A 26520-nucleotide genomic window follows, 5' to 3' on the forward strand; every position below is an offset into this window, starting at 1 on the left:
ATCACATTGAAATTTGAACTCGGAGGAGTCCCTTTCTCAGTGTTTCTCGTGCCTGCTTGTCAACGCTTGTTTTCTTTCTGGGCAATGTGGAAGGACGGTGGATTCCCTTTCTGTTGTTTTTTAAAAAGGTGTTGGACTCCCTTCATTTCACATTGAAAGTACAGGATCATATCCCACGTCATCAAAAGCACACTGCCACCTCTAGCTTGCGTATGTGTTTATTATTTTTCAATTTTAATTTTATTCTTCAATGTTTTCTTTATCAAAAAATAATTTTATTCTTCAATGTTTATGTTATAGTGTGAATTTCAAAAATCTCTGAACTTCACTAATACAAAAGCCAAAAAGTGTAATAACCTTTTCTTTTATAAAATAAAAAAGTTACATTAATCAATCAAATTAAAACAATTGAATTATCTTATCTTTAAATATCCTATTTGTTTTTGTATTTTTCAAAATGTTTTTGAAAAAAATAAATTTTTTATATTTTTAAATCATTTTGATTTGTTAATGTTAAAATTAAATTTTTTAAAAATATATATATTATTTCAATACATTTTCAAATAAAAAAACTTTGGAAAATAATCATCATAACAACTCAAAGCAGAGGAGCTAACAAAATACGTTGAAATCAAGCATGATTTGTAACATATAGATCAATCTCAAAGATTCTTCTATACTCTCCAAAAACATAAAGTGAATAATAGATGCTACAATCATTGGAAATTACAAAACAAACCATACCAAAATGAAATACATAATTTCCGTACGTTATATGACAGAAATAATTTTTAAGTTTCCAGTGCTTACATAGATGCAGGACGGAATTGCCCTAAAACATGTATTTTTGGTAAATGACTGTATGTTTTGAATTGCGATAAATATTCTTTTTCAAAGTATTTTTTATTTGAAAATATATGAAAATGATATTTTTTTATTTTTTAAAATTTATTTGTGATATTAACACATCAAAACAACAAAAAAACATTCAAAAAATTAATTTAAAATTCAAAAATCTTTAAAAATATTATTGAATCGCAATTCTAAAACAAAAACCCTAATTATACCTTAAAAAAAAAAAAAAACTCAACCACGTCTTACCACTGCTCAAACCCAAACACCAATATGAAAGCTAGCTTAATCCACGGATACTGCGTGCCATCTAATAAAACATGGAGGAAGAAAAAGACAGAAACAGAACCCGGAAGACTGGGGAGCAGTGCATAACACTATTTGTTATTGTGTTTTAAAAATATTTTTAAAAAAATTAAATTTTATTTATTTTTTTGCTTTAAATTAAATTTTTTTTTATATTTTCAGATCATTTTGATGTGCTGGTATCAAAAATAATTTTTAAAAAATAAAAATTATTATTTTAATATATTTTTAAGTAAAATACACATTAAAAAACAACTACAACTACCGATAAAACACGAAAAAGAAATCATTTGATACCTTTAAGAAAGCTTGAGCACTTTAAGGAAATGATGGACCTCCTTTACTCACAGATAACAAATTATTGAATATTTGAAATTGAAATGCAGTGCTAAAAGTTGGGCAAAAATCACGACCGACTCAGCCCCCGCGAGAACAGCGAAAAGAATTGAAGCTTTGCCTGCGTAGACGAAACTTCAACAACCACCCTTGAATTCCCTTTACTTGAGAGCAACTCTATATGATTCTTGTTCCCATAGACAAAGGGGATGATCCCTTATGGCTCAGTGCTAGTAGGAACATGTCAGGTCAAAAGTCCTGGATGGTATTTCCTGCTGCTAACTGGTAATATGTCAGGTCCAAATCCGTGGATTATTTCATTGTAGGATTGTATCAGCCAGAAATTCCTGAATGACCCAACTCCCTTACTTCAATTTAGGAGAAGAGAGCAGCACTATATTTTGATCTTTTTTCTCTTAAAATTCCTCTAAAAATCCATTATATTACTTTTGATATTAATATTGTGTAAGAGATAATATGTAAAATTCCTCAAATAATTTATTATAATTTCATCAATATTAAATATATATGTCAGGGATATTTCCATTAACATTAATATATATATATATGTCAGACATATTTTTTCTCTTTAATACTATCAGGGCAACTTTACATTTTAGCTCTTATTTTTTATAAAGAGACTCATGAGTTATAATTATACCTTAAATCTTTATATAAAAAAGGGTTTGGAATCTTCATTCTCTACAACATATTTATTTCTAAAGTATCTCTCTCTAATATTATTGTATTTTTTCTCAAAAAATCACTGAATTTAATCATCAAAAAGTCCCTAAATTTACAAAAAAAAAAAAAAATTACAGGTATCAGACACCCGTTTCTAGCAATCTTAACTAAAAATATAAAATAAATTGTCATAATAAAAAATTAAACCTCCAACTACTTAAATTCTTGGGACATCATCATATCATGACCTTTAACTACAATGAATTTTAGCATTGACACACACTTCCAAAGCCATTGGTTTTTGTTATTTTATTCAAATTCAATGATCCTGATATTGTAATGTAATGATGCTTAAAATATAACAGCGTAAGCTTTCTAGACTTCCCCCAATTAAAAACGAAGAAATTGATGGTGTAGAGATGAAAATTGGTAAACGAAGAAATTGCCTGACCGGCAAGGATTGAAGAAGCAATTTTCTCATTTGGCCGGTGTGGCTAGCGAGCTTAGATTTAGAATTTAATTGGCATAGTAGTTTAAGTGGAGGTTATAAGTCTCCCTCCCTTTTGTTTTTTTCCCATAAAAATAATAATTCTTTCCTCTTCCTAACTATTATCACAATACCCCACTCTAACGATTGACTATATATACATATATAGTGGCTTTGACCAAAAAAAAAAAAATATTCTTCAACAGCAGAAAAATAATTTTTTTATTTGGTAAACAATAAAGCAAGAGGTTCGGTAATAAAGCATAGTGTGTCTGGTATTGTGGTAGCGGTTATGATTGTGATTTGAAAAAAGTTATTTTATAAAAATACTTTTAGTTAAGGTTGGTTTGGAAAAATATATATTTGGTTAAAAATGTGGTTGAAATTGAGGTTGAATAAAAAGTAGTTTAATGTGTTTGGTTAAAAGAATGCTTTTCAAATTGAGGTTATAAAATAATTAAAAAAATATTTATTAATATTGATGCTTTTTAATTTAAATATTGTAAATTTAACTACTGTTATTACATCATGAAATAAATAATATTGATATCAAATATTTTTTATTGTTCCATTAAACTATTTGAAATTTCATAACGTACGAAATCTATCCAACAAGGACTATATTTTCCATGGTTTCTTAAGCGCGCAACAACATCAGGTAAGATATCATTAAGAACAAAATTGAGGTTGGGATCAAATTCTGCAAATGCTACGTCATCAAGCGATCTACTTCTAATTTTTTTTAATAAAACACAATTAAAAATTAAAATTTTTTTAACCAGGTCGGGCCCGGCAAGAATAAAATTGGGATTGCCTTCTAATTTTTCGAATAAAACACAATTAAAAAAAATAAAATTAATTTTTTTTACTGGGTCGGACCCGGTCCAATGCATTTAGCTTTGGACCGGACCCGGACCGGCCGAAACAGTAGAGAGTGACTCCACTGTTCACTTAATTAAGTGAACAGTGGAGTACTACTTAATTAAGTGAACAGTGGAGAGTTTGCTCTCCACGGTACAAAGACACAGTAGGAAGGAGCATGAAAAAATTGCTTTAGCTGAACCTATGGTTACACCTTATTTTTTGTGGGTCTCATGCGTCAAAACACAACCACTACTTATAACCAAATACTATATTACTGAGTTTGAAAAAAAAGCAGCAGCTACCACAGAGCCAAACGTCCTCTAAATTTTAGGTAGGATAGTTATCACCATTTAACAAGTAGAATTTGTTTTTTAAAATATGGTTGATGATTATATCCGAGTTTAAATTAAAAGATGTTTATTTATTTTTTGAGTTAAGATTTTGTTGAAAATTATTAATATGTTTAAAATAAATTATAAAAAAATAAGAAATTTATTTTAAATATGGTGTTTTTTTTTCAAGATTTTTTTTTAACTTATATAGTGAAAAGTTAAAGAGTTAAAACTAGATTTGGGTTTGTAGGGCACCAAACCTTTTAAAATAAAGAGATATTAAGCTAAATAGGCTTTGAACTTTAATCACGCGTGCACTCGCTTGAATCAAAACTAACTGAAAGGGTTGAAGATGAGATGTTCTACGCACTAAGCAATATCTATTTTATCTTCTTTTTCTCTATTTGTACAGCCTTTTCTGCTATGTTTTTCTTCAATCATACTACAGATTGGGTTAAGTTTTTCATAGAAATAAATATTTTTAGTCTGTTTTTTCAAAGTTTATACACATTGATTAGCTGTTCAACTAATTAAGATTAAGATGGGGTTGTTAAAATTCTAAAAGGTTACATTTAATCTGTTTGCATTAAATAATAAGAAATAAAATCTTAAAAACAAAAGATATACATAATCTATATCATTTATACAATCTAAGTGCTTCAACATTCTTTAAGATATTTTGTATCCAATTCTTTCATGCATGTTTTGTCCATAAAACTATAGTTTTAATCTTTAAACTTATACAATTATTCTGCAATTTTATTTTTTATGCTGAAATATACTTAAATTACTTTATATTAAATTAATCTTTAAAAATTTAACCAACTATTAGTAATTTATAGTTAGATTGTTTTGTACAAAACTAACAAAATCAAGGTTATTTAATCTTTAATTCATACAAATTATATCCAGTTAAGCCAAACATATCAAAAAATTCAACATTTATTTGGTACTGTTCAATTAAGTACTTCGCAAGGAATGGCAGCACAATTATCAGCTTTGTTATTTCATCTTAAATGTGAAAGTCTAAAAAATAGGGTAATAATTATTTTTTAAAGTTAATTTTGCTTGAAAATATATAAAAATAATATTTTTATTTATTTATTTATTTATTAAATTTATTTTTGACATCAACATATCAAAACAATCCAAAACATTAAAAAATTAATTTAAAAAAACAAACATACTCTATAAAAAATTAATGAACACGAGAATTTACCCGTTGGCATGAGAATTAAAAAAAATGAGGCTAAGAAAATAGAACCCATATCTATAACAATTTTCAATTGGGGTGCAAGGCAATGTCAAAGAGGAGCAACGACGATGCTTCTTGCTATCTACTAGGAACCGCACAGCTTTAAACTTTTAAACTGTCCCCTGATCGAGTTAGGAAGCTGTTCAGGGAAAATGTACAGAGAAATGAATTATTTTATGAGGGATTCCAGAGAAATGATATGAATAAGGGATACAACTTCCAGCATACGTTTTATTCATTTGTCCACAATAATATCATAGACTATATTATACACTAGATAAGTGCCCATGCTATGCCGTGAATCGAACTAAATTTTTTCATCGTAAAAAAAGATGCTAAGATAATGTAAGTGCATGTTCTTAAAGAAGCAAAAATAATTTAAGACTCGGGTCATTAATGACTTGACTGAGTTTAATAAACTTGTATAATTTTAATAATATAAATAAAAAATACAATAATAAAGAAACATGCAAAGAAATGTGGCAAAGAAAAAAAGGTAAAAAAACGACATGAGCCCACCCGGGTTAGCATGCTAAATTTGCGATCTAGTTGTGGTATCGGGATGACCACATTAAAAGTAAATTGAATAAACTAATGAAGCTTAATTACCAAATAACTCAACATCAAATGGCGAAACTGAAAAAAACAATGAGATAATGATATCCAAGTCAACTCGGGTTAACTCATTGACCTCACGACTATAGTCATAGAATTGAGATAACCCTTTAGAAAAAAATAAAGAAAAAATATGAATACCAATTATTAACAAATCAATCATTCAAGGATGAGGTCGGAAAGAAAATCAAATTTAATAAAGAATATAAAAAAAGGACTGAAGTTTACTTGTGTTAATAATTGAAAATGTTCAAAGTCAACTTATGTTAAAGAGAATCAAATTTAACATTCAACACCATGATCCTGGCCGTGAGCCCAGTACTAATCCTAAAGAAAACAAAACTTAAAAAATAACAAAGTAAAACTCTCAATCACAAAATAATGAGGGATAAAATTAGAATAAAAAAACAAAACTTAAAAAATAACAAAGTAAAACTCTCAATCACAAAATAATGAGGGATAAAATTAGGGGAAAAAGGGCAATAAAAAAAGGATTCACAACAAAACAAATAGTAATAAAAAAAAAGAGGGCCACGTTTGATTAAAAAATATATCAAAATCAAATGTTAAGGGATGAAATTGAAAATAAAATTCAATAAAGAAAATGATAAAAAAAGAAATAAATAGCAATTAAGAGAATTAAGATCAAATTCGATATAAAAATTAAATGAAATCAAATAATAAGGGATGGAATTGAAAAAAAAATCTACAAAAGATAAAAAAAAAATAGCAATAAAAAAATAAGAACCAAATTGTATACAAAAAATAAATGGAAGAAAACTTTTGTATTTTACCAAGGAGAAAGAAAAAAAAGTCAATCGGCATCACACTGTCGGTCTGCCGCTGAAACACTCCCCTCCACAAGCAAGATCTTGATGTGCCACTCCTGATGCTGCACGCAGAAGGTGGTGTTTGATCGTCAAAGAAGTCCTCACGTGCTGCCCGAGAGGTGGGGGCTTCTCCCACTCGCTGGCATATGTATGCCACATTTTCTTTTAAAATATATTTTATATATGTTAAAAGACCTAAATGTTCTTGAATCTATTTTTTAATTACAAAAAAAACCATATTGAAATATGAAAACACTCCTAAAGCAAGTTAAAAGAAATAAGATTTCAAGTGTATACTATGCAAAAAAAGATGAAAAGTACAAAAGCCCCCATTTAATTGTTTTTTTAGATTTTATTTTAAGAGTAACTAGTAATTCAAATATGCAATAAAATTATGAAGAGATGATTAACTCTATTTAACTTGGTAATACCAATTAAGCCATGTGAAAAGACCATTTTATTTCATAACTTTTCTTTTCTTGGTTTGCATTATGAAGAGCAAAATCATCATTATATTATAGCAATTGAGAGTACAATAAATCTTGCTTCATTGACCACTATTAATTTTATTATTATTATTATTATTATGATAACTTGAATAAACCCATATCCCACAATGTTAATCAAACTATATTAATAGTTTTTAATTTATATGTCTATTTAGTTTTTTTTTTTTGGGGAGAATAAAGCAATGATGCTAACCATATATTAATTGGAAATGCATTACTCCTGTAAATACGCAATTACTAACGTAAGATGCATCGCCATTAAATCAAGCTGGCATGTAACGAAGACAACTTCTGCCCCTAAAACATCCATGCTGGAATTGGAAACGGTCAAGAAGACAAGACATGTAATGAAAAAACGAGAAATTAGCTCCCTTACCCTTTATGATCCTTCGATCACAGCTTCCCAACCTGCGTGTTGTAGGGTGGCGAAGCAAGGAGAGAAATTAAATGAATGTTTTTTAAAGTATTTTTTTATTTAAAAATATATTAAAATAATATTTTTAATATTAATAAATTAAAATAATTTGTGATTCAACCGCTGCGCCAAATATACAACATGTTAATTTTCTTTATCTTTTTAAATAACAAGTCAAAATAATTAAAAACACAAAAAAATAATTTAATAAAAAAAACTTTAAAAAATAACTAAACGTGATTCAACCGCTACGCGAAACATTCCACGGTTAACAAGATGCTATTTTTCTCTGCCTGTCTAATCGAATCTTCCACATCAATGTTCTTGTATTATCGGTTGCATAATCTGAGATTTAAATTCTTTTCAACTCCCAGGCTGCCCTGGAAATCATCTCAATATCTTCCAGACGGTCAATAACCCAGAAATTAATATGATTGACAAACTAATTGCTACTCACATTTTGACAAGGAAAAGTAAGCAAGCAAGCACCATTGAATACCCTAAGAAATGTCTTTAGGAAGGTCAGGTTGCCGAGCCCCACGTCTCCTCATTGGTCCTATGTTTCTCCGACTTCAATTCTTTTGGCATTTTCGGTGGAGACTGACTTTGAGAAGTCTCATGCTTGATATATTAATTAATGCCTTAATGTACTGTTTTTTTTTTACGTGTTAATTTACTCCCAAACTAAAACTTTCAGCTGAATTATACTATACTATACTATATTATATTATATTATATTATATTATAAACAATATCATGGAACACTCTTTGCGTATTTTAAGATTGAAATAATTAAATAATATTTGCCTCAAAATGCACAGAATGTGAAGAGTAGCACTGGGCAGGTAACAGGGGATTGTAGAACAAAGAAAATGGAAGAAGCACAAGCATGACAACTCACGTCCACACGCAAGGCCAAAACGACTGCGTACCGGGTGACGCAAATTATTGAAGTTGGCGGTACATAGCCATTTTCTCTTTTATATAAATTCTTGCTTCTTCTATCTTAAAGTCGATTAATTAATTAATTAACTTTAGTTGGTCAAATGTCAAACATTAATTTAAAGTGACCCGCTGACGTCTCAAAGATCAAATATGAAACCCGTTTATAAGGGAGAAATTATAAAGACCATTGGATTTTCTTTTTTTCTTTTTTTTATTTGTTTTTTCTACTTGAGCGTTACAATTTTTATTTTTATTTAAGCGTATATGTTTTTATTTTTATTATTATGCGAGTGCTCATATTTTAAAGAGTTTATTAATTAAGTGTTTCTAATTTTAAAAGCTAAAAAATATTCATTTAGTATTTTTTTTCGTAAATTATATTTGAGAAAATTAAAAATTAAAAAAATCTAAATAAAAAGTGTTTTTAGATAAAATTTCTGGATATTTAAGACTGAATTATCCCGAGTAATCACGATAAAAAATATATATATATAAACAGATATGCATATAATTTTTTTTTTAATGTTTAGGATTATCAGATTGATGATGATGGACGCCATGTATCTTAGTTGCAAAGCATTGGTTTTTAGATATTTTCTTTTTTCCAAAGTAAGTAGTTATCAATTACGGTATCTCATTGAAGATAAAGGGACTAACATGAAGTTTGGAATTTGGAATTGTCTTTTAAATTATGTTTTTAAAAATATAATTCTTTTATTTAAAATTTATTTTTATTTTTTTATTTAATTTTTTTAATATATTGATATTCAAAATATTTTAAAAATAAAAATAAAAAAATTATATTTTAATAGATTTTTAAATAAAAAACAACCACAAAAAAAGCTTTCCAAAAACACATCCCGTCAGGGTACGAACGCGTAAGGAAATACAGCGACCCATTATAAAGATAACCATTAACCTGGAAGGTAAAGGTCTTCTTATAAGTCTTCGCTGATTTGATCATGTGGACTGTCCTCACTTCATTTCTTCTGGTCTTACACGCCACTCTCTCTATCTCTCTCTCAATTCCCTTTTATTTCCATGCGTGTATATTCTACTTTTCTTTCTCATCTTGTTACTTTCCCACCTGCATTGCTTGTTATTTCCTGTTTCATGCTTCGGTTTTGAATCGTAATTATTTTTCTAACGACTCCATTTTCTGCCCATTTATACCTGTCATTCTATTCTTGGTTGGTTTTCTGCTGCCATCACTTCTCTACAATATAATTCCTCCGATCAAAGTTCAATTCTTTCTTTGTTGTGTTACACTTTGATTCAATCCTCAACTGGGTTTCTTAGTTTGCTTCTCTATCTATATAGTTTGCTAAGCTTGCTTTTTCCCTTCATTTCCTGCAGTTTTCATTTCTTCACCCTGCGTTTCTTTTTTGAGCCCTTTTAAGGCCCTCCTTCACTCTTGCAATTGCAACAATCTGAGACAATACGTGCTTGTGGCAAGTTTTAATATCGAAAGCTTAAGGGAAAAACTATGAAGTGTTTCTATATTTTTAAGGATAAATCTAAGAACATGAAAGGGAAAGCAAATTTAGCCCCAGAATTGGGAGGCCAACGCAAATCAGATATTCCATCTTCGAGTCGTACAGCGAAGTCCTTACCATGTCCAAGAAGCATACCTGAATTGTACAACGTGAGCGAGCACAATTTGCAAGTTTTCAGTTTTCAAGAGCTTAGAAAGGCTACAACTGGTTTTAACAGATTGCTTACGATTGGAGAAGGTGGTTTTGGGAGTGTGTACAAGGGAACAATCAGACCTGCTAATGGTCAAGGGGATCCTATAGTGGTTGCCATAAAAAAGCTCAACAACCACGGCTTGCAGGTACAATCTCATTGTTTCTTTGTAATTGCTGTGCTTAATTTATTTATTTTTCCAATTGCCTCTTGCATTCAGTAATGTATTTTGGTGAACTAACTGTTTGTATGGACATCTTGTTATAAATTGAAAAAATGTCATGTTTTGCTTTGCTCCTCAGTTAAATCAAGGTGAAAAAGTTAGCTGTTAAACAAAAATTGACAAAGAAAGCGTCCTTTGGTGATTGACTGATTTACAAGCATATCCATTCCTGAAATGATCACAAAATAGTAATGTACTCATTTTGAGGCTTACAATTACTTTACATGTAATAATTTTCATTCGGTTGGGGGAGTTAATGTTGAAATCAAAATCTGACATGATCATGTGAAGAAATGTGGCTTACAAGTCACATAATCTCGACTTTGGGATACAGATTATGTCATTTTGCTGCCAACGATGTCTTTGGCCAAAGTAGCAAGACAATTCCATTTGGATATGATCTTGAGTTTCATTCTTAATAATGATAGGATAATAATGTAGACAGTGATAAGTTAGACTTTGCAAGTCATTTGGCGATTGCCAGGGGGGGAGTATTGTGAATGAGCGGAGAGTTGGCATTATCACAAAATTTAGCAAGAGAAAAAAGAAGCTAACGGACAATAATATGCAATAGGCCAATAACTCTTGCATCTCTTAAACTTGAACTTTATGCTTAGAATCCCATTATAATAAGGAAAATGGAGTGTCTTTCTTGGAACAAAGCTCAAATTAACTGGATCCAAAAGTTAGTATTCGGTCCTTGAATCTTCTCTGTAGTTCAAATTACACAAATTCATCAAAACTTAATTTTTTTTTTGGTAATATTGATGACTGTTGGCCTTCATTAACTGTTGTATGTTTTCTTTTATTTGTTGTTTATGTATCTCTTCATTTCATCAACTAAAACCTGTTTCTTTTGGTGATGTCCTTCTCTGATATAGGGTCATAAACAATGGCTTGCAGAAGTTCAATTTCTTCGGGTTGTCAGTCACCCAAACGTAGTGAAACTTATAGGTTACTGCTCCGTAGATGGTGAAAGAGGGATCCAACGGCTACTGGTTTATGAATATATGCCTAAGGGAAGCTTAGAAGATCATCTTTTCAGAAGAGGTCTGCCCAATCTGCCATGGAGGAAAAGATTAGAGATAATCCTTGGTGCTGCTGAAGGATTGGCTTACTTGCATGGAGGAATGGAAGTCCAGGTACTTTTTTCTATGACCTAGATGAACTGAATTAATGGCCCTGTTACGTAGACTGCACCAAGTCGAAATCTGTCTTGATCTAGGAATCTGGAGCGTCTTGCACTTTCATGCTTTCAAGTTGTGGCTATGATGCTATTCTTAAGATGAGTGTGTGGACTCGTAAGGTATTGGCTGATTCATGTAAAAAAAAATGTATTTGTGTGTAGGTCTTGAAGTCAGAACCTTCTAATATTAATGTAGATTAATTGGCCCATTCTGGACCATCATACTGGTAGAGTCATACATAATTTGAGCAACTGGTTTAGACAGGTAGTTGCTTCCTGTGAGAACATTTTATCCGGTCTCACTATGATTTGACAAGTCTCCAGCGAAGATGATATGACCTGGCCACATTTGTCATTCTTTTCTGGTAGGGAATTTTACTGACTCATTAAACATACCTCATAGTTTCTGGAAAAGGCATTTGCTGAATCTACTGTTCAGATCTAGTGTTGGGCGGATGAGAAATTTCATCATTACCTAGTTTTACACTACAGGATATTATTGTGACATCTCGCCATGGATGAAACCTTGATAGAACTCATTTTCTGCATCCAAATCCTTATAATTTCTTTTCCTAAGGGTATCGGTTTTATGTGATGTGGAGAAGCTGTGAATTGGACAAACGGCATTGTGTATCTTATTTTGTTTATGAACGATCGTAACGTTCTTGGCTTCACATTGGAAGTTTTGGTACATTTTAAGACAGCCTCTTATTCAATTATTGAATTTTAATCCTTTTCTGTCTCAATTGCACAGGTAATTTATAGAGATTTCAAATCCTCGAATGTTCTTTTGGATGAGGACTTTAAGCCGAAGCTCTCAGATTTTGGGCTTGCTAGAGAAGGGCCGACTGGTGATCGGACTCATGTATCCACTGCGGTGAGTAGCTTTATGACATGTTTTAAACAAAACCATCTTCTAATATGCGTTCTTCATTAGTTTGCTGAACCAAAAAATGTAGCTGGTTAATCTAATCACCTTTAACTTCCATACTAGAAGTGATGCAGCTCAGATTGTAGAAAATATGTGTTTTAGAAACTGAAAAATCCCAGCATGTCATTGGTTATATATGAATTATGCTGCAACTAGGAGGAACCAAATTAACCTCTTATCTTTCCCTTTCTTTTCTTTCTTCTTTACCGGTATCTATCAAATCATTAACACGAATTTACCTGAAAAGTTACATTTTTAGATCTGGATAAGCCTGGTTATGCAGGATGCCTTTCCCTGGTCAATCATTAATACAAAGCTGCGTGATTGTATTTCAATATTGGTTTTTTGGCATTGCATGTTTTTTTGTTTATGTGTTTGCCGGTGTCAGGTGCTTGGTACATATGGATATGCTGCTCCTGAATATCTTGAAACAGGCCACCTCACCAGTCAAAGTGATATATGGAGCTTCGGTGTGGTTCTCTACGAAATCCTTACTGGCAGGCGAACTGTGGAAACAAACCGCCCTGCAGCGGAGCAGAAGCTTCTATATTGGGTGAAACAGTTCCCAGTTGACAGTAGCAGATTTAGCATGATTATTGATCCAAGACTGAGAAATGAGTACTCTATCAAAGCAGCAAGGCAAATTGCTAAGTTGGCAGATAGCTGCCTAAACAAGAACGCAAAAGAGCGGCCGGCAATGACTCAAGTGGTGGCCAGCCTGAAGCAAATAATACAAGATTTGGAAGGGGGAAGCACCTCCACAAATAAGAATTGTCGCATCCGACATCGCGGCGGCCTTAAAAAATTATGGAATCTTTGGAAAGAACGGATTTCTGGCATCCTGTTCTTTAATGGTGAATGGTCTTGTTTCAAGGAGTCGCCACCTAGTATTATGGTCACTAGGAACCCTAACTGGTCAACAGAGATTCTATGATACGGGACTGGTTACGCAAAAAGGAAGATATTATCACCTCTTAAACGTCCTGCCTGAGGCAGGCTGCATTGCTGGTTTTGTCATAAATTGTTAACATTTTGTTGGTTTATGCTATAATGGTTTGCGTGTAATATTCCTGACTCTGGCGTCAGTGAATATTTAACTACGGATATTTCCAACTCTGGCGTTGGTAAATATCACGTAGCTATAAAAACAAAATAAATTTAAATCAGTTTTTTTTTTTATTCCCGACTCTGGCGTCAGTGAATAAACAAATCAAATAAATTTATTTTTTAAGCATACACATTTTTTATGTAACTAAATAAAAGTAAAATACAATAAAATAAAATAAATTTACATCAGTATCTTTATTCCTGACTCTGGCGTCAGTGAATAAACCAATAAATTTATTTTATTTTATTTTACTTTTGCATGCATATTTTTTATTTTTATGTAATTAAATAAAATACAATAAAATAAATTTGAATCAGTATTTTTATTCTGACTCTGGCATCAATGAATAAAAACAACAAATTCATATTTATTTTTTTATTTATACATACACACATCTTTGTTTTTTTTATTTTTCATTTTTCTATTTTTTATTTTTTTGGGCTGGGCCCAGCCAGCCCGGCCACTGGCCCAAGCCAGTGGCCTGGCTGGGCTAAGCAACACGCGTGCGCTAACGCACGCGTGTTGCTACACTGTGCAAGTGAATTAAAATTCACTTGCACAGTGTAAATGCCAATTAACTAAAACGAATGCAAGAGGAAGAAGTCGCGTACCTGCTCTGTTAGAGGCGATGGAGACGATGGCGAAGCTCTGGCTGGAACGCTGGTGGTGACTTTCGTCTGCTGTATACCTACTTCTACTTTCCCTTTTGCTCTTGTGCCTACCGTCTGCTGGATTTGATTTCTGGGTTGTTCTTTTTCTGCAGGAACGGAGACAATGGTTGTTCCTCTGCTTTTCTCTCCTCTTCTTTGTGTTCTGGGTTGTTCTTCACTGGTTTTCTTTTTTTCTTGCAGGGACGAAGACAATGGCAGGGCTGATCTGTGACTCCCCTCTTCCTTTCTCCCCTTCTCTGTGTATATATATTTTTTGCGTTTATGCTCTGTTTCTTTTCTGTGATTTGCTCTGTTTTTGGGTTCCCGGTCCCTTTTCCAGGTTTTCTTCTCCCTCTTATAGAGATTCCCAAGCTGCCTCCTTTAACCAGTCCTGCCTTTGCAGGACTGTTATTTGCCACGAACGAGATCGTGGGCGAGAGACGTGATCCACGATTGGATCGAATCCGTTGCAGATTTTCAGCCTGTTGAATCGGGATGGAGAAGATGAACACGATTGTTCCACCAGCAACGGCAACGTTTCGGCAGCAATGGACATTTTCATTTTGACCCCTGAACGTTTTAAACTCAACAATTGGGATCTTAATCAGTAATAATTAATTTCTAATTGTGCCCTTGGATTAGATTCAATTTGAATTCCTGAGTTATAGCGCCATAACAGTCCTGGGTTTCTGGACTATTCAATTTGGTCCTTGGACTTTAATTTTCTAGCAATCTTCCTTGAATCAGCTTCAAATTTTGGTATTTCTTCAATTAAATCACTGATTCCTTTAATTAATTGAATCAAAGTTTAATTAAGTCCTCAAACTCATTAATTCTTTAATTAAGCACCTGATTTATTAATTAAACTAACTCAAAATTTTAATTAAAGTCTCTAACTTATTAATTCTTCCATTATTGATCAATTGACTCTCAAATTTAATAATTACATCCTCAAACTTCAAATTTTGTGTTATCTTAACTCCATTCTCAAATATATTTTTATCCATTGTATTATTTATTCAAAAATTGGGTTATGACAAGAATATTGCCGAATCATCTCAATCTAGCTTGTTTAGGCGAAGACAGAACAAGGTTTGTCCATGTATAATCTTTAACAGTTTGGCTAGAGCCAAAACATTACCATACTTTTCTGATTGAACTACCTTTTGTAATTTTGACAGGTGTAAATGTTTGGAAACTATGCACAACGGATGGAACTATTAACAGTGCACCTGAAATTCACTCCAATGAAAAATAAATCCTAGAGTTACATAGATTTTGTAAATGAGTTGATCCGATTCAGTGTCGGCTAAGCAATACCATTCTTTTCCGTTGCAAAGACCATAAATGGAGTGAGGCAGGCAATAACAAAGAGTGAATGTGCAGAATGGTCGTGAATCTTGATGCTAAACTTCTGTCTGATATGATTGCAATGATTAATGTAATATGGTTTCCATTTTTTCTCAACTCTTGATCAACCTTTCGTACTTATTTCTGCCTGTTAATTGGTTCAACGCCTCCTGTTGTTCGTCAAAGACGTTCTTTTCTTTCCTTAACCAGTGGGTATTGGTAAAAATTTCCTTTCATTCTAAAACTTTTGAGTTGCAAATCCCCCCCCTCCTCTCCAAAAAAAAAAAAAATCGATCTATTTTACAGAAACGAGAAGTTTTTATATTTTTATTGTATTAAAATAAAATAGTATTTATAATAAAATAAAATATACTGAATGATTTCTTTCCACTATCATTCAACCTCTCTATCTTAATTTATCTTACTCCATGGTAGAGTAACATAGAATCCAGCATGAACTTGTGTCATGACGCGTAGTAATTTTTCTGGTTTTATTTTTTCATGAACCGTGGTGCTACACGCGCAGCAATGGCATGCGACTCGGATTGATGTATTGATAATTGTCCGCATACAGGAGATATTTAAATAATATTTTTAATCAAGAGCGTGAAATAGGAAATAGCTGATCTATCTTTCCACGTGTTCCATATTCATCCTAAGAAATAAAAATATATATATTTAAAGTATTTTTAATTTTGGTGGAGCAGGCGGAGGAAACCACACGTACGACCTCGACGAAACATATGATTATCTCTTTTTTTCTACGAGGTATTAGAAAAGATTGTGAGGAATCAGGGCTCGTGTTTAAACATCACCAACTTGCCAGTGAAATTACCATCACAAGCTGGCTGGCTGGTCGGTCGGCTGCCCGCACCATAGATGAAAAGTTACTTCATAACGGGCTTGAATTCGAACTATTTCAATCATTTTTGGAATAATAAATTGTTAGAAGCACAGATAGAATTTTTTCACGATGGATCAAATTCATTTCTTTTAAATTCACAAATTAATTTATATATATATATATATAAAACCTAAAAGAAAAGGAAAATTTAATTTTCACAGCTACAGTGTGATTAGCTTTTACCCTTCCTAACAAAAGTCAAATGTCTTGGTTTTTGGGTATTTTAATCTTTTCACATGTTTTATTAGTCATTAAAAAATTAATTAGAGATATAAATGTTGTTTTTAATTCTTTAAATATGGTAAAATAATTTAATTATTCTCAAAATAAAAAATTTAAAACTAGCATTCATGGTTATTTATGTCTTTTCAGTTTTTTAAATACAGTTTAATAACAAATTCATTATTTAAATAAACAAAATTTAAACTGTGCTTTTGAGGAGCTTTTCATCTTTTCATTTTGATCTTTCCTTTATTACCAGGTTTATTGAGAGCAATTTGATTTTTTTTATACTGATTTTTTTTTTATTTAAATGGAAGAAGAGGTTGGTGCATTGGAGGTATCCACGCTTTTCTAGCAATGCATGTGGCACCTTCTAGTAGCAAAAAAAAAAAATTTCACCATGTCATTGAAAACGTCACCGCGTCTTATTTATGTTGGTGCAACGCGTGTTAGTGGTGACGGCGTTATTTATCACCGATGGACCTTTTTTTCCCTTCTTTTCTTTCTCATCCCCTGAAAATCACAAGTTTGTCCTCTTTGTTGTTGATATTTCAACTTTAGCGTTTATTATTTTATATTTTTTTTCTTGATTTTTTTGTAAAAGTTTTAATTGTTTTCAATTTCATTATTTAATCCCAATTTGTCATATATTATTATTTTTAATTTAATCCTTATTCTTTTAATTTCTATTTTTTTTCTTTTACTTTTTTGTAAAGGTTTTATTGTTTTTTAATTTCATCATTCAATTAAAATTTATGGTATATTATTTTTTCAATTTGAACATCATTCTTTTGATTTTCTTGCCCTTTTGTTAAAGTTGTTTTTCTTTTCAATTTCACTCTCCAATAAAGAATTTGTAAATTCCCTTTTTTAAAAAAAAAAATTATCCTCTGTTTTTTAATTGCTATTTTTTATCCTTTTGTATGATTGCTTTTTTTTTTTCCCTCAATTTTATCTTTTAACATTTGATTTGTTAAGGGTTGGACTTTATGGTTTTTTCATGTACGGTACTTGCAATCTAATAACCAAAGTCATAAATTTGACTAGTTAATAAAGGTTCACTTTCTTTTTTAGCTTATTTTCTTTTTGGATTTTATCATTCAACATTAGTTTTTTTTTTTAAAAAAAAATAGATTTGTGGTTTTCTTTGATTTATTTTTATCGGATTATCCTAACCTCATGAGATGAGAAGCGGGTTTGACAAGTTAACTCGAGATGGGTTGCCCCAGATTGCCGGGTTACATGTCTATTATGTTAATTCAGGTTGACTCACACTGGTTTTTTTTATCTATTTTTTACACAATTCTATCCTTTAAACATTATTTTATGACTCTTGGAAAAATATTTTTTTTCAAGTTATTGTGATTGTTTTTTTTTTCTCATTTACTATTATTGTTTATATTTTTAATTAATTAAAATAAAACTAACTTATTTAATCAATCGAGACTATATCCCGGGTTGAAGAATTTTCTTCTTGTTTTAAAATATATTTTGCAGCACCTAAACTACAAAATAATAATAATAATAATAATGACCCGCGATATACCATAGACCCGCTTTTAGTGTCTATATATATATAATATGATGTTAATGACACAATATATAGAAAAGTGTAAAATAAAAATATAATGCATAAAGTTGATATTAATATAAAAAATATAATACTTGAGATTTTTAAAGAGGAAGTTACTTAAGAGAGTTTCGTAATCTCCCATGTATGGTTCAGGTGTAAAAGCATTACACTACAGGCTTTAGTTATTGGAGCCCAGCCTTAGCCCACACTATACTCTTACTAACTCATTGACTAGAAAAAGAACCGAAAACAAAACAGAATTGGAAAAAGGAAAATGGGAAGATCATTCACACTAGTTCAAACAGTAACCACAGCCGGGGTTTTCTCTGCCGTTTCCTACTGGTATTCCTCAACTTTCTTATCGTCAGTCAATCAGCTTTTTTTTTTATTTGATTTTATTTTTGGGGGTTGTAGGTATGGTTTCATGTTTGGAAGAGAATCAGCTCGGAAAGAGCTTGGAGACTTAATTGAAGATCTTCGCCGTGGAAATCCGAATTCAATTGAAGAGAATCAGCTCGGAAAGAGCTTGGAGACTTAAGAGAACCTTGGGATTTTGACTTTTAACTCCTCCTCTTCTTCTGTGTTATAGTGAGTTAATTGTTTCCTGCCGTAATTATTTTTTTGCTCTTTCTATTTTTAAAGGAAAATCTGTGCATTGTGTAATATTGCTGCTGATCTTAACAAGCATTGGCCTAATGTTATTAATTAACGCGTAGCTTTTTTTTATTTAAGTATTTTGAATTTTGAATTTAGATATACGGATCGCTTTGTCTTGGACGCCTTTTGATTATTATTATTATTATTATTTTTCATGAATGATTATTTGTTTTTTTTTTCATGAAAACCTGTTAGGCATGCAAGACATTCAGATGCTTCACATCGTTCATGCTAGCAGCCTATTATTGCCTTTTTGCGGTGGTAATTGATGTGTAAAGATTTATTAAAAGAATAGGTCCATACATTATATTTTATTAACAATAATCCGATCATAAAATGTTCCTAAGCTTAAGAGCTTTGAGGAATTTCGATGATAAAATGCTTAATAGTTTGTGTTGATTTTGGTATTAATAGGCCCTGATCCTAGAATCCTTGCAATAAATTAGAAGAGGTTGGGAAGAGTTCTTTTCGCATTTGAAGTGGGGACGACTGTTTTTCTTTTTTTGTATGAAAACTTAACATCCGAATATTCTTCTAGAGTCCTAATTTCTCCGATCTTTTTTTGACTTGGTTAGGGATAAGATAGATGTTAATTTTTTTTTTTTTCATATCACTTATGATGCATGTTGAGGGTTGAAGTTGAGGATGTGATGACATGGGGACTATATATGAACAGTAAATTTAGTTAAAATCTCCAGACAGCTTTGTGAAAGAATTGTGCATTGAGAGATTAGTGATTTCCCTTGGAGATCTATTTGGAAGATCAAAGTCCTCTCTACAGAGTGTTTTTTTTTTTTGAATGAGAGGTGGTTTGCATAGGATTTTGGCTGTTAATAATCCTACAGAAAATGGGACGTGGTACTATCTTTGTGAGGGTGCAGCTGAATCTTTCAATCACTTGTTGTTTCACTGCTGGAGCCATTCGGAAGTTGGAGCACTTCAGGCCCTGGGGATGTTGAGTTGAATGCTTGGATTTGTGGAGGTTTCTGTAGGCAGAAAAAAGGAGTTACTAAGTAATGCGAAAAAACCAGGCGTGCAATAGAAAAGAGTCTTAGCCTTCTTATAGACAATTTGATTACAAATTTAAATTCTGGCATGCAGAGGAACATTTTGCTAGTGTAAATGATGCTACTGAGTTTATTGGCTCATTATTTTTGTGTAAGTTTTGTTCTCTGTAAATAGGATAGCACTCCCTTGATAAGTTTTCTTTTTCCACGAAAGAAAAGAGAAGAAAGATATTAGTAACATACAGAACACAATAGTATTCATAAAGTTAGGCACAAGTTTAATGTACACATTAGTTTAATAAAACTGACACCTGGGAGCTTAAGATTAGTTTCTGCAACTTAGATCTCTTCGAAAGCATGATTCCCTCTAGTCTATGTAGTAGCAAGGACAATTCAACAAACTTACTGGTTTCTAACACGACAATTCTTCTAACATGATTGTAAAATAAGGTCATCGTTTAACAAAATGCAATTCCTTTTTCCTGTAATACATTGGATACATGGTAGATGGACAGGGATGGAGATTGAATTTAAAAATGCATTCATTAAAAAATGTCAAGAGAAAGAAGGATGTTGATTGGATGTTGTGATGAATAAGATTGGCCGATCTCTTTGGCTCACCCAAAAATGACGAGTCGTCTTTTAGCTTTCTATAATCTTGGCCGATACAACATTAGCTTATAAGAATTTATTCTCCGTTGGTGGGCATGGAGATATAGATACAGGTTTTGATTCTTCTATACAATCATCTCAGAGTTTGGCAGGTCATGCCAAAGGTATGGTGATTTTATTTCTACTTTTTTACCTCTAATACATTGAGCTATTTGGTGTTTTACATGAAGATACACTCTTCTTTTTTTATGCCAGAGCAACTTCCGTAGTTTTCTGAACGCTCTTGTCTTTGATAAAGCCAACGTAAAGGTTAGTTCCACTGGAGTCACATTCTGATAGTTTTCCGTGGCGACCTCCCTCTGACATGCTTTCAACAAACTGCACTAAATGCAGCCAGTTGTCCCCTTCAAACAACCTCTTATTCATTCTTAGATATGTAAATGCAGTCAATCCATTGCCAGATTCTGATCTACTCGTTGCCATAACTTGTGAAAATGCACCTGCATCATACCTCTCCAATGCATTCTCTCCTGCAAGTTCAGTCCTAGCAGTCCTTGTAGCCATCTTCACTTGCCGCACTAATCCTTCTGGAGAGCAATTTGCATGTTGTGGTTGCTCCCCATCTCTCATTTCCATGCAGGTGAAATTGAACACAACTCCATGTTTACTGAACATCCGTGCCATTGGTAGGTATCCATCATGATGTCTAGTATTATAGTATCCTGCAGTTAGTTCTGCTGCGTGAGACCTCGTTCCGTAATGCCAGTGAATTCCTGCTACTTTTCCCGATAATTTTGCTCCAGTTCCTCGAAATATTCCTTCTGCAGCCGCTAGGATTTTGTCACCATGCTCTAGTAGCTTCCCTGAGTACCATTCTAAGAAGAACTGTCCATATTCAGTGTTCCATGTTCCATCCCTCCTGAAAAATCCAGTTTCTTCAGGAAATTGATTATACTGGCCGGAATCATGGGGTCCACGTTGTCCCCAGCCTGTCTTTCCAACTGCTTCAGCTGAGGCTTCCAGTGAAGCTCTCATGTACTGTTCAACGTAAAAGAGATGTTTTTAGGAATTAAAATTTCCAAAACCAAATAACTCGACCAAATATATTAAAAGTTCTGTGGTTAATCTGATGATTTGATTCCATGTGCAACCACTGAATAAGATGTATCAATTGTGTTATAAATTGATGGAGCACTCAATCTGTGGATTGCTCAAATTAGCCGACTAGCATGCTAAAAAATCTGCAGTTTAGGATGCAGCCAAATTTACCTTGTCATAACATTGGAATTCCCCAATTCCAGGAAAGTTCCATGTGCCCTTGCTTTCTGGATAAGCTGGATATCTCAGTTCTCCACATGGACCCATCCCCACTTGAATTTCCTGCAATAGAAACGGTCGGTTTTTTAAGCTTCAAGAAATAATATCCTACGTGCAGATAAGGAAGGGCTTGCTCTTGATTTTTTTTGAATCAGTTGGTACCGTTTTAGTTCAGTCTCTCTCCGGTAGTCTCAGTCAAATATGACCAAATGAAACCTATGAATTTTTTTTAAAGTTACTGATAAGTAAGCTTTTAGTGGCTCTGAGAAGACTCGAACTCGTGATTATTAAAGAACAAACTGACCAGTTGAGTTACTCTTATACTCGAAACCTATGATATTTGCATGGATCACTGGATTAGCCCTTTGGCATATATAAACCAAACTTGAAGTGAAAAATGAAAGAAAATAAAGAAACGCTGTTCCTTAAGCTGATATTTAGTAATCAATGATGAGGTGGCATTGACCCATTTGCTTACAAGCTAGTTAGTCATGAGCTTGTGCTTAATCCTTGCTTCAAGCTCAGTAGTCTTTCGATGGAGGGATCATGTTTTTATTCATTTAACCCGTGAAAAATTTCCATGTTAGCCTTCTGTCGATGCACTTTTCAAAATTCTTATTGCCAAAAAAAATAAAAAATAAATAACAGAGATCTGATTAGCAAGAACGTGCCCTATGATGTCTACGTGAGAGAATAATAGTTCAAGTTTGTTACATGGTTTCATTTTGTGGAGTAAATTTGGTGATCATTTATGTGCCCAATTGATATGAAGTTCGTCTCTATGCCAAAAAACTAGAACCAAGAAGTGTCATGTGCAGAAGCGTACCGTGATAACTTGTCCTAGGTAATCTTTGAATCTGTTGCGGAAGCTCCTCATGTAATCACTGTAGACCTGTATGGGTGTTCTTCCTCTTAGCAATGGCAATGAGTCACAGCCCAAGGAAATGTACTCAGGATTCCTCCGACCTGACTTGTCTGTGTAGACAAGATCAAGGTTTTTGCTCATCTCTTCAAGCACCCACGGAGGTAGGGGAATGCTAAAAGTTCAGGAGAAAGGAGGGATGAGGCACTATTTAGAATATTTATCAAAGAAGATATTGTCCTGCGAAATATATAATTGTTATAAAAAAGACTAATACTTTACAAATAAAAAAGTTTACTGCTTGGAACTTTAAGTTGTAGTCAAGTCTGAAAAGGTCTTTACTAGGTCTCAAGGAATCTGACAAATATTCTTACGAGTAATTCGTCTCTCAATCTTAAACTTAAAAGGGAAAAATATATCAAAACTAAGAATTCATTGCTTATTTGTGATTCACTTTAAACCCACCTACAACTAGAAAGGTTTAGGCTTAAAAGTACCTGCAAGAATCTCCGACATTTCCTCCACACTGATGAAAGGACATAACAACTTGAAGCTTCAGGCCATGCTTCTGCACCATCTGCACAAGCTCCGCATACCCTTCCCAGTTGTATTTTAAAGGTCCATCTTTCTCTACCAATCCCCACCAAGCATCCACCATTACTCCTTCGACTCCTGCACTTCTCAAGGCCATCAAGCTAGCATTCATTGCTCTTGGCTTGTTCAAATTCCCTCCGATTGTTACTGTGTCAAGTGGCAGCATCACAAACACGGGCACTCTAGAGTTGCTGCTGCTATGATCAGGACCTGATATTGCATGTAGTTTCTCCCAATTCTTGCTCTTCCTTCCTTCTGTCACCAGGATATCATCTTGCGAAAGCTGTGCTTCTTGCTTTGAGTTCTTTGCTTGAAGACGGCATGATGGCTTGATTTGCGCAAAGCAAACAGTGCCGGAAAAACCATCAGGAGTTTTGAGGCTTCTGGTGTGTCTTAGACTGATAAAAGAAGTCGAAGATCGCAGCGTTATAGTCATGTTTCTCTATGGTTTTTTAAAAAACAGAAGACGGAGAGAAGAAATGTAGGAATGAATGATCGTGCTGTGTGTTCATTTATAACAGAAACTCAGGCTCAGGTTTTTGAAGGATAAAGTTTTGGTGGGCACTGTCTAAAAGAGAAAAGGTCCAAACAATCAAGAATAGTCATTTTTGGCATACGTGGTCGCACCTTTTCCCTATTTTTTTTATGCTTGAAATAATAATAAAAAAAAATGTTTCAGTTTTTATGGTCCACCCGTTGAATCGACCAAGGGTAAATCAGGCTCGATTGTTGGAAGCTGACTCAAGGGTGAGTCTGCCATCTTATGGTTCAAAACGTGTTGTGTGTTTGCATGTTCTTTCCTGGAAAGGAGCTGTTAGGTAAATATCAGGCCTGGACTCTCGTTTGCTTGACAACACGCAATTGAAATATCTAGAATGATGCATGTAATATATTTTTAAACTATTTATTTATTTATTTTTATTGCACCTGCCCACTTGAAGGTTTAATCAGTTTACTACTAGCTTTACTTCCCACGCTACGCTATGTGTTAGATAAAAATTTTGTTGAATGTAAAAACATATTATCTTGGCCACAGGTTATGAAATTTTTTACCTTGTCATTAAACCCAGCATAACGTTTCTAACTTGAATGCTATTTATCTACTTTTATTTCAAATTAAATAGTATGTAAGGTACTCTAATAAAATAAAATAAAAATCAAGAGAAAAAAGTGCACATGTTAACATACAAAACTCACGGTAGCTCCATTGAATTCAATTAATTTTTATTTTATTTCATGAAATGATATAAAAACAAAAATTAATTTAAAACTAATTAAATATCGAAAGATAAATTGAACACAAAATTTTATGAAATTCCAACACTAAACGGTGAAATTAAAAAAAATGACATAAAAGAAAAAACTTATTGATGTAAGCCTGGGTGGCCTAGGCACGTAGGGTAAATTTTTTTCTTGTTTAGGATCCACCTCTATTTTTTTAAAAAATAAACATTAGATGACTTGTTGCCGGCTGTAGCAGACGACACATCATCAACTAGGCTATAAAAATGAAGGGAGAGGTTTTTAGGGTGGACAATCCATTTTCCAACATGTTTTCATTTGAAAACATATCTCTCAACCACATAAATACCTCAAAACACCCTAAAAAAGAAAATTCAAACGAAAAAAAAAAAAAGTCTAAACCGAGCCTAGTCTTCTTTTTCAAGGATGTTAAAGATAGAAAAAAAGCTACTATCATCAAACTCTCCTTGTCAAAAGAAATTCATTGACATAAAAAAACGATGAGTTTCATCATCGAAAAGCAGACAAAAACGATCTTCTCTCTTTGCCTTTTCTACCAAGTCTCTCTCTCTTCTATAACCAACATGAAGTATCATACCAAAATGAAACTTGTTGTGTATTTATGGTAAGCCATTTTTTTTCTCCGTGTTTTACTTTTTAGTCTTTTAACTTGTAATTTGGTACTTTTACAATAACTCCAAGCTTAATTTTATCTAATTAGTCTTAGTCTTGGCAAGGATGTAATTGCATGACCAAAAAAACTTAGACAATTAAAAAACAAAAGAAATATTTAATTGTTCATATGAACAGTGAGCACCATATTCTTTTCTATTTTCTTTATATGTACTAGTGTTTTTGACATGTGCTATGTCATTGGTCTGCGAAACTCGTAATATAGAGTATGAGATGGTGAAAAAACCATGAAACTTGTATTGAAACAAATTTAAATTAAAATGAAATAAATCTTGAAGGCAAAAAAAAAATTAAATTTTAAAAAAGGATCCAAAAACAACCATCATCAACCTTTTTTTTTTAATTATTATTGATATTAATTAAAATACTACCCTTAAAAGACCAATGATCATAACCAAAAAAAAAAGATATGAAAAAAGATATGATGTTATGAACAAGTACATGAAGTCAAGTTTTAATTTTTTTTTATTTTAAAAGCAATAAAGTAATTATACAGTGCTTTAAAAAGTTAAATTAAAAAAACAGCCCTAGACACAAGTTAAATGTTATTTTTCTTTTAAAGATATTCCAATAATTTAATCAATTAACGATTTATATGCACAATAGTTTTCTCACACGAAATAGGTTCTGTGAATATAGGAAATTCATGTTTTGTGAAGTTAAATGGCTGTAAACTGCAGAAAATTGCTCTAAACTCTATTTTGAAACTATTGGATTAATAATTTTTTCTTTCTCAACACTTCCCTTCCAAATTATAATGGGTGCTTATCATACGAAGTTCATGGACTCCAAAAGCTTTTTAGGATATTAGACTTGCTAGTGAATATATTAGACTACATGAGTAGCATCATTAATTAACATATATATGAGTTAGTGATAGAGGGATTTTATTTTCCCTTTTCAATTCTTCTGTTATCAGACTTCATCAAATATCTTGGATTGGTGAACAATGGGTGGTTTTCTTTTGCCACTACCTGGCTTACCCCACAAAATATGCTTGCTTCCATTCGGCTTTATATATCTTCATTCCTCCTTTTATGATTTTCTGTGGCAGATAAAATCTTGATTTTTTTTTCTTTTTTAAGCTCTGCTCAGCTTCGGATAAGAGACTGGATTGATTGGGAAAACGTGTGGTAGCAACAAGTCTCTGTTTTCGTTGTTCTTGGAATTTACTTTCTGTATGCTTCAAGCCATTCATGCCCGGCTGCTTAGTTGAATTAACTTCACTGCCATGCAATTCTTCAGCAACGAGATTGAAATTGCATTTATCTTG

The 26520-nt window shown here is 32.5% G+C and overlaps 3 protein-coding genes across 4 annotated transcripts; 2 read left to right on the plus strand and 1 right to left on the minus strand.

Annotated features, from left to right (window-relative positions):
* The first annotated feature begins 9360 nt into the window (after positions 1-9360).
* On the plus strand, positions 9361-15681 carry LOC18096909 (probable serine/threonine-protein kinase PBL19). 2 transcript variants are annotated; one of them, XM_024596617.2, is made up of 6 exons: positions 9361-10264; positions 11221-11481; positions 12280-12402; positions 12845-13222; positions 15253-15306; positions 15396-15681. In XM_024596617.2, exons 1-6 carry the CDS (start codon positions 9917-9919, stop codon positions 15399-15401), a joined length of 1170 nt encoding a protein of 389 aa, XP_024452385.2. In that variant the 5' UTR covers positions 9361-9916; the 3' UTR covers positions 15402-15681. The 2 variants fall into 2 exon arrangements, with proteins under 2 accessions (XP_024452385.2, XP_052307497.1); XM_052451537.1 differs by lacking the exons at positions 15253-15306; positions 15396-15681 and having other exon boundaries at positions 12845-13635.
* Positions 15682-18439: 2758 nt separating this feature from the next.
* Positions 18440-19079, plus strand: LOC18096910 (uncharacterized). Its single transcript, XM_006385526.3, has 2 exons — positions 18440-18605; positions 18678-19079. Exons 1-2 carry the CDS (start codon positions 18538-18540, stop codon positions 18799-18801), a joined length of 192 nt encoding a protein of 63 aa, XP_006385588.1. The 5' UTR covers positions 18440-18537; the 3' UTR covers positions 18802-19079.
* Positions 19080-20536: 1457 nt separating this feature from the next.
* LOC18096911 (beta-amylase 3, chloroplastic) lies at positions 20537-23826 on the minus strand. Its single transcript, XM_006385527.3, has 4 exons — positions 23216-23826; positions 22683-22893; positions 21809-21919; positions 20537-21577 (listed from the first exon to the last, which is right to left on the minus strand). Exons 1-4 carry the CDS (start codon positions 23746-23748, stop codon positions 20786-20788), a joined length of 1647 nt encoding a protein of 548 aa, XP_006385589.1. The 5' UTR covers positions 23749-23826; the 3' UTR covers positions 20537-20785.
* Between the last annotated feature and the right edge of the window lie 2694 nt (positions 23827-26520).

This window comes from Populus trichocarpa, chromosome 3, assembly GCF_000002775.5.
Source record: "Populus trichocarpa isolate Nisqually-1 chromosome 3, P.trichocarpa_v4.1, whole genome shotgun sequence".
In the NCBI taxonomy this organism is placed as follows: Eukaryota; Viridiplantae; Streptophyta; class Magnoliopsida; order Malpighiales; family Salicaceae; genus Populus; species Populus trichocarpa.

Excerpts from the sequence above, each read along its gene's own strand:
- LOC18096909 (XM_052451537.1), top strand. The coding sequence starts at position 9,917 with ATGAAGTGTTTCTATATTTTTAAGGATAAATCTAAGAACATGAAAGGG. Across the intron at positions 10,265-11,220 it reads TCAACAACCACGGCTTGCAG|GGTCATAAACAATGGCTTGC; the intron begins GTACAATCTCAT and ends TCTCTGATATAG. Across the intron at positions 11,482-12,279 it reads ATGGAGGAATGGAAGTCCAG|GTAATTTATAGAGATTTCAA; the intron begins GTACTTTTTTCT and ends TCAATTGCACAG.
- LOC18096910 (XM_006385526.3), top strand. The coding sequence starts at position 18,538 with ATGGGAAGATCATTCACACTAGTTCAAACAGTAACCACAGCCGGGGTT. Across the intron at positions 18,606-18,677 it reads TTCTCTGCCGTTTCCTACTG|GTATGGTTTCATGTTTGGAA; the intron begins GTATTCCTCAAC and ends TGGGGGTTGTAG.
- LOC18096911 (XM_006385527.3), bottom strand. The coding sequence starts at position 23,748 with ATGACTATAACGCTGCGATCTTCGACTTCTTTTATCAGTCTAAGACAC. Across the intron at positions 21,920-22,682 it reads ACCTAGGACAAGTTATCACG|GAAATTCAAGTGGGGATGGG; the intron begins GTACGCTTCTGC and ends TTTCTATTGCAG. Across the intron at positions 21,578-21,808 it reads AATTCCAATGTTATGACAAG|TACATGAGAGCTTCACTGGA; the intron begins GTAAATTTGGCT and ends TACGTTGAACAG.